The sequence below is a fragment of the Sorex araneus genome, chromosome X (assembly GCF_027595985.1).
Source record: "Sorex araneus isolate mSorAra2 chromosome X, mSorAra2.pri, whole genome shotgun sequence".
In the NCBI taxonomy this organism is placed as follows: Eukaryota; Metazoa; Chordata; class Mammalia; order Eulipotyphla; family Soricidae; genus Sorex; species Sorex araneus.
The window spans coordinates 307,848,990-307,856,670 of NC_073313.1; the positions used below are offsets into that span (position 1 = coordinate 307,848,990).

General features: G+C 42.6%; 1 gene segment (V, D, J or C); it reads right to left on the reverse strand.

The window, feature by feature from the left end:
- Window positions 1-1,846: 1,846 nt before the first annotated feature.
- LOC105943456 (immunoglobulin kappa variable 2-30-like) lies at window positions 1,847-2,576 on the reverse strand. The segment is given in 2 exon segments: window positions 1,847-2,184; window positions 2,509-2,576. Coding segments are annotated over 2 exon segments (387 nt in total).
- Window positions 2,577-7,681: the final 5,105 nt, after the last annotated feature.

Sequence of the window (7,681 nt, forward strand, 5' to 3'; positions counted from 1 at the left end):
TCGAAGCTCCAAAGGCACCAGGGCCCCTGTGTGAGCAGGATGAACTGGGGCCTGTGAGGTCAGGACAGGGAGTAGGAGCTGACACACTGGAGTCTCCATCAGGTACACAGAGGGGAAGCCCTGGAGGTGTAGGTGGAGGAGTTGAGAGGGGCTGATTAGGGCGACCTCGGATGGGGGAGATGTGAAGCAGCATTTTTTGGTTTCTTAGTATTTTTGTTTGTGAGTTTTTCATTTGTTAGTTTGAGGCCACACCTGGCTGTGCTCAGGACTTATTCTAGGTTTAGGGATCACTTCTGGAAGGAAAACTATGTGATTCCAGGGATGTAAAACGGTTTAACCATATAAAAGTCAAGCACCTCACCTGTTGTACTCTCTTTGGGCCATCTGAAGCACTTTTCTATAAATATGTACTTTACACAGTGTAGGATTACATAGCCTCAGGTAGTTTAGGTTTATTGGGTTACTTTCATTACAGTGCTCCCATTCCTCTTTGTTTATTAGTAGCTTCTTTCTTAGTGTTCCATTGACTTGAAAATATTGTTTTTCTCTTCTCCTTGAGTCCTTTGCATAGTTTATTCAGAGCAATGACCTTTTTGTATGGACACAGGAATACTTAGCAAATGCTATGCTTTTGTAACCTTATGTCATTTGACTCTACATGATATTTTCCTCCTGGGCATCTGTTCTCTCAACCTAAGCCTCAACTGCCCTTACTTCCTAGCACCCCCAAAAGCAGGGTCCCGACGAGGGACGAGACGGACCCAGGGCAAGCGGTGAGTTGTGTGCTACCCTGGCATTGAGATGGGCCTGGCCAAAGTGCCTAATGCTTAACTATAAGTTAAGAGCTTGATCATGGACAAATGTTTTCACGATCCAAACAGTGAAACTATAGATTTGGACCCTGCTAGGGTTAGGAATGATTAATCTGGCCTGAGTGCTGTACTCTGAGCCTGTGGCAAGATGTTGCCAGGAGAGCTGCCTTGCAAGCCTCAATGTATCTCTTGCTATGTCCATACAAAAATAACTAGTATTAAGATGTTTAAGACTAAGAAGTATTAAGACTAAGGAAAGGGAAAAAAAAACCTTAAGAGTCAGAAGGGCTTTGGAATGCCCTGCCCTCAGGAAGGGTTTTCTTATGTTGATTTTGCTACCTGGCTGGGTGTAGCCCAGAGGGCAAGGTGGGAGAGACAAGTAGGAGGAGAGACTAGAGAAGCCAGAGAGAGGCTGGAGGAGATCCAGAGAGAGGATGGAACTAGGAGTGCAGGAGATGGGGAAGATGAAAGATTGAATAAACGGTAACTAATCAGCAACCAGCTTGGTCCTCGTTCTTTGCCTGTCCTTGGCTAACGGCCGTCCCGATCCAGCCCACACACAGCAGTTCCAGAGCACTGAACTTGGGCGGTGAGACAGAGCCGCCTGGAGAGCCTGCGAGTGCAGGCGCCCCTCAGTGTGTGCTTTAGTTTTTTACATCACAGTAAATGCCATTATGCCTTAAAATCTTTAAAAAGTTCTGTCAATAATCTTAATCTGAGGTAGTAATAGATTCCTTCAATGTGGAAAAACTGGGAGGGTGAAGTGGGGCAGCCAATCGCTGTCAGTTCACTCAACTGCTGATTCACAGCACAGCCCCCTGCATACCTGCTGCTCTGCCAGGCCAGGCCTGTGCCTCTGACCAGGCCCTAATGGGGGGTGTCTGCAGTACAGCAGGGGCTCTCCTGGGCCAGACCCACAGCTGCAGCCTCCTCCCCTGAGACCCAAATGCCTTCCTCTCACTGACACTGAGACTGCTGTCTGCTCCCCAGCAAAGAACACTTGTGGCCATCTGGGGTAGGCCAGGCAGGGAGGTTTATGTTCGGGGCTGTATCACTGTGTGAGGAGTCTTTGTACCTTGGAAGCAGTAGTAAACGCCAACATCCTCAGGCTCCACACTGCTAATCTGAAGAGTGAATTTTGTCTCTGACCCACTGCTACTGAACCTGTCTGGGACCCCAGGGTCTCTTTTAGAAACATGATAAAACAGGCGCTTTGGAGGATGGCCTGGCTTCTGATGGAACCAATACAAATAAGTTGTTCCATCACTATATAGGAGGCTCTCACTAGACGTGCAGGAGATGGAGGTTGGCTCTCCCTTGACGATGGACAGGGAGAGTGGACTCTGGGTCAGCACAATGTCACTGCTGGATCCTGGAAAATTGAATTTTAAAAGTGTCAGGTTACATTCAAACATCAGGTCAATTTTATTGCTTCCATTCTATAATGTGTTTCTGGTAAAATATTGTTTTTTGAGAAAGTCATTACATGAATGATTTATACTCCTACACCAGAAGGATGTCACCACAGTGAGAGACCTTAGGGATGGGGAAACAGGCCTCTACACCTTCCCTGGGTCATCTCCACTTTCCTGATGTTTCTCTCTCACAAAATGTGACACACAGAACACACAAAGAGACCAGTGGGCACCCCCAACCCTCGTCCTGAACCCATTCTTTCTCTTCCTGCTGCCCTTACCTGGGATGCAGAACATCAGCAGACCCAGAAACTGAGCAGGTAACCTCATTTTGAGAGTTGATCTGAGAGGACCTGATAGCTGAAAGCCAGATAGAGCTGACTCTTATGTGACATTGCCCAATATAGACCCTCCCCCGGGGACAGCATGCAAATACACAGGTGGGTGCATTGGTGTGAAAAGACTTCAAGGAAGGAGTCCCTTCTCTTGAGCAAAGTGACAAATGTGTCTTCTAGTCTATGAAAAATAGTGGAAACATTGACTTAGCCTGGATGGTAGTGGTTAAGATGGAACTTTTCTCAGTCTAACTGTGAGTGACACAGATATGTGTCAATGTTTCTTTTGTTCTGTTTTATGGTTTGTGTGCTTGTTTGGGGACCACACCCAGCGGTGCTCAAGGGTTACTCCTGGCTCTTCACTCAGGAACTACTCCTAGCAGTACTTGGGGGACCATATGGGATGCTGCATGCAAGGCAATCACCTTACACACTGCACTATCACTCTGGCCCCCTCACTGTGTCTCTCATAATTAGTTTATTTCTAATTTATCAGGTGCTCTAGCCATGTAAATATGTGTCTAGTCAACCTCAGGCAAACAATTGACAGAAAAATCTGTGTTCCATATCTCCCATTTGAGAATTTCCTGATTCTGATGTGCAGAGTCTGAACGTTTTTTTTTTTTTTTTTGCTTTTTTTTGGGGTACACCTGGCGATGCTCAGGGCTGACCCCTGCCTCTGCACACAGGAATCTTTCCTTGTGGTGCTTGGAAGACCATATGGGATGCCAGGACTTGAATCCAGGTTGGCAATCTGCAAGGCAAATGTCCTACACACTGTGATATGGCTCCAGCCCCAAGTCTTAACATTTAGAAGGGACATGGGAGAGTCCAATTTCACTGTTTCTGCTGTAATCAGGTTAATAGTTTTACATTGTTATAGTCAAGAATTTGGAATTGCCTTTCTATTGGGGCCTAATGAATTGAATTCATAGTGAAACATGTTCAAGGAGTTTGACACAGAACAAAAAAAATCCCCATTTTATTGATATTGCATTTATACTCTCAAACTACATCCAAAAATGTTAATAAGATCATGCAAGTCGAACTACATTTGACTATATTTTAAGAAAGAGGATTATACATGCATCAATAAGGCTTAAATTCAGTTACAGTCATATATAACACTGGAGCAAATTGTCTCTCTGGAGGTCAGTGCAGGAGGTGCTTTTTGCCATAGCTGACCCTGGGTCGTGAATCCCAGGGTCTCTTAGGGATTCAACCCAGTGTCTCTCAGGGGGCTCCATAACCAGCGCAGATTATTGAACTTAAAATTTTAGGGTCTAAATTTTACAAACTATCAACCCTTCCTTGGTCCCACAGTATGTGAATGATGTTTTCTTTAACTATATAAGACGGCAACAGACTCTTACAAATAGTTAAATCAGTACATGAGCACTGTTGTCCCAAACAGGGCACTGACCCCCTATTTTGTTAGGAAACCCCCAAATTTCATATCTGTCTCCTTGGCTGTGCCTCTGCTTAGGCCTGTTTTCCTGTGGGGCTGGTTTGGGGAGGGGCCCTGTTAGGCTGCCTGGTGCCCTGCAGTCCTGCAGCCCTGACTGTCATTCCCCACCCCCAAAGAGTGAAGAAAATCCAAAAAATCTACCCCAGCTCTGTGACTTGAGCTTGTGCCTTTGGTTTGACCCTGTGGAAGGAAGGACTCTGTGTCCGGAAGTTGTTTTTGTTTTTGGTTTGTGGGCCTAAGGGGTTGTACCCAGGGACATCCTATGACTTACTTTTTCCTCTCTTTTCCTTTATTCCTTTACTTCCCTTTGCTTCCCTACCTTTCCCTCTGTTCCCTTCCCTTTGCCTCCCTTCCCTTCCCTTCCCTTCCCTTCCCTTCCCTTCCCTTCCCTTCCCTTCCCTTCCCTTCCCTTCCCTTCCCTTCCCTTCCCTTCCCTTCCCTTCCCTTCCCTTCCCTTCCCTTCCCTTCTTTTCACTTTCCCTTTCCTTCCCTTCCCTTTTCTTTTCCTACCCTTCCCTTCCCTTTCTTTCCCCTCATTTCCCCTCCACTCTCCTCCCATTCTCTTCCTTCCCATCCTCTCATCTCCACTTCCTCTTTCCTTCCTTCCTTCCTTCCTTCCTTCCTTCCTTCCTTCCTTCCTTCCTTCCTTCCTTCCTTCCTTCCTTCCTTCCTTTCTTCCTTCCTTCCCCTCTTTCTTTCTTTCTTTCTTTCTTTCTTTCTTTCTTTCTTTCTTTCTTTCTTTCTTTCTTTCTTTCTTTCTTTCTTTCTTTCTTTCTTTCTTTCTTTCTTTCTCTCTCTCTCTTTCTTTCTTTCTTTCTTTCTTTCTCTCTCTTTCTTTCTTCTCTTCTTTCTTTCTTTCTTTCTTCTTCTTTCTTTCTTTCTTTCTTTCTTTCTTTCTTTCTTTCCTTTCTTTCTTCTCTCTTTCTTTTCTTATCTTTCTTTCTTACTTTCCTTCTTCTCTCTTCTTTCTTTCTTTCCTTACTTCCTTCTTTCTCTCTCTTTCTTTCTTCTTCTTCCTTACTTCCTTCTTTCCTCTCTTTCTTTCTTTTCTTACTTCTTTCTTTCTCTCTCTTTCTTTCTTTCCTTTTCTTTCTTTTCTTTCTCTCTTTCTTTCTTTCTTCCTTTCTTTCTTTCTTCCTTTCTTTCTCTTTCTTTCTTTCTTTCTTCTTTCTTTCCTTCTTTCTTTCTTTCTTTCTTTCTCTTCTCTTTCTTTCTTTCTTTCTTTCTTTCTTTCTTTCTTTCTTTCTTTCTTTCTTTCTTTCTTTCTTTCTTTCTTTCTTTCTTTCTTTCTTTCTTTCTTTCTTGTAAAAAAACCCACATTCTCCTGACTCTGTGCTCAGTGATTACTCCTTACAGGACAGAATACTGTTGAACCCGGCCACATGCAAGACACCTGCCTACCCTCTGTATGATCTTTCTGAACTGCGCATTGCTAAATATTATAAAGAACTTTTCTTTGTACATAAATAGATGCTAATATTAATACTTGTTTGAAATGTCTCTGGAGACCTTTTTTCTTAACATACACCCTAACTTATATAAGAACCCAGTTCCGCATCTTTAATAAACTCTATTGTTTATAGAGGATTACATCAGCAGACTGAACATGGCTGTGTTCCTGGTATGAGGATGAGGGGAAAGAATTGGAGTGTCATAGTACGCCCACTCTCACCACTTCTCTTCAATATAGTACTGGAAGTACTAGCAATAGCCGTTAGGTAAGAAAAAGGTATTTAGGGCACTCAGATAGGAAAGGAAGAAACCAAACTCTCACTATTCACAGACAATATGATATTATATCTAGAGAAGCCTAAAACCTCTACTAAGAAACTCTTAGAAACAATTAATTTGTACAGTAAAGTCGCAGGCTATAAAATCAATACCCAATTATCCATGGCCTTCCTATATGCAAACAATGAGACATAGGAAAGGGACAGGAAAAAAATAATCCCATTCACAATCGTGCCCCAGAAAATCAAGTACCTTGGAATCAACTTATCTAATGAAGTAAAGGACCTCTACAAAGAAAACTATAAAATGCTACTCCATAAAATAAAAGAGGACATGAGGAAATGGAAACATATCCCCTGCTCATGGATAGGGGGAATCAACATTATTAAAATGGCAATACTCCCCAAAGCATTATACAGATTTAAAGTGAATCCTATAAGGATACCCATGAAATTCTTTAAAGAAATGGATCAAGCAATACTGAAATTCATATAAAACAATAAACACCCACGGATATATAAAACAATTCTTGGGGAAAAGATGATGGGAGGTAAAACCCTCCCCAACCTCAAACTTTACTACAAAGTGGTAACAATTAAAACAGCATGGTACTGGAACAAAGGCAGAGCCACAGACCAATGGAACAGAGTGGAATATCCATACATACAACCCCAAATGTATGATCATCTAATCTTTGATAAAGGGGCAAGAAATGTGATGTGGAGTAAGGAAAGCCTCTTCAACAAATGCTGTTGGCATAACTGGATAACCACATGCAAAAGAAAGGGCTTAGACCTCGACCTGACACCATGCACAAAAATCAGATCAAAGTGGACTAAAGACCTCAACATCAGACCATAATCCATAAGGTACATAGAAGACAAAGTCAGCAAAACTCTCCATGATATTGGAGCTAAAGCTATCTTCAAAGATGACATGGAACTAAGCAATCAAGTAGAAACAGAGATAAACAAATGGGACTATATTAAACTAAGAAGTTTCTGCACCGCAAAAGACACAGTGACCTGAATACAATGGCAATTTACAGATGGGAAAGGATATTCACCCAATACCCATCTGATAAAGGGTTGATATCAAGGGTATCAACGACTGGTTGAACTCTACAAGAAGAAAACATCCAACCCCATCAGAAAATGGGCCAAAGAAATGAACAGAAAATTTCCAAGGAAGAGATACGAATGGCCAAAAGGCACATGAAAAAATGCTCTGCATCACTAATCATCAGGGAAATGCAGATCAAAACAACCACACACCACAGAGAATGACACAGATCTAAACGAACAAAAACAACCGCTATTGGAGAGGATGTGGGGAGAAAGGGACCCTTCTACACTGCTGGTGGGAATACCGACTGGTACAGCCCCTTCAGAAAACAATATGGATGCTTCTCAAAAAATTAGAAATTGAGCTTCCATTTGTTCCAGCAATACTTCTGGGAATATATCTCGGGGAAACAAAAAAGTATAGTTGAAATGACATCTGCACTTATATGTTCATCGCTACACTGTTTACAATAGCCAGAATCTGGAAAAAACCTGAGTGCCCGAGAACAGATGACTGGTTAAAGAAACTTTGGTACATCTATACAATGGAATACTATGCAGCTGTTAGAAAAGATGTAGTCATGAAATTTGCATATAAATGGATCAACATGGAAAGTATCATGCAAAGTGAAATGAGCCAGAATGAGAGGGACAGACATAGAAAGATTGCACTCATCTGTGGAACATAAAATGGCAGAGTAGAAGACTAACACCCAAGAGTAGTAGTATACAATACCAAAAGGTTGAGTCCATAGCTTGGAAGCTGGCCTCACATTCTGGGGGAAAGGTAATCCAGATATAGAAGGGAACACCAAGTAAAATGTTATTGGAGATCCCACGCGGGAAGGGAGATGCA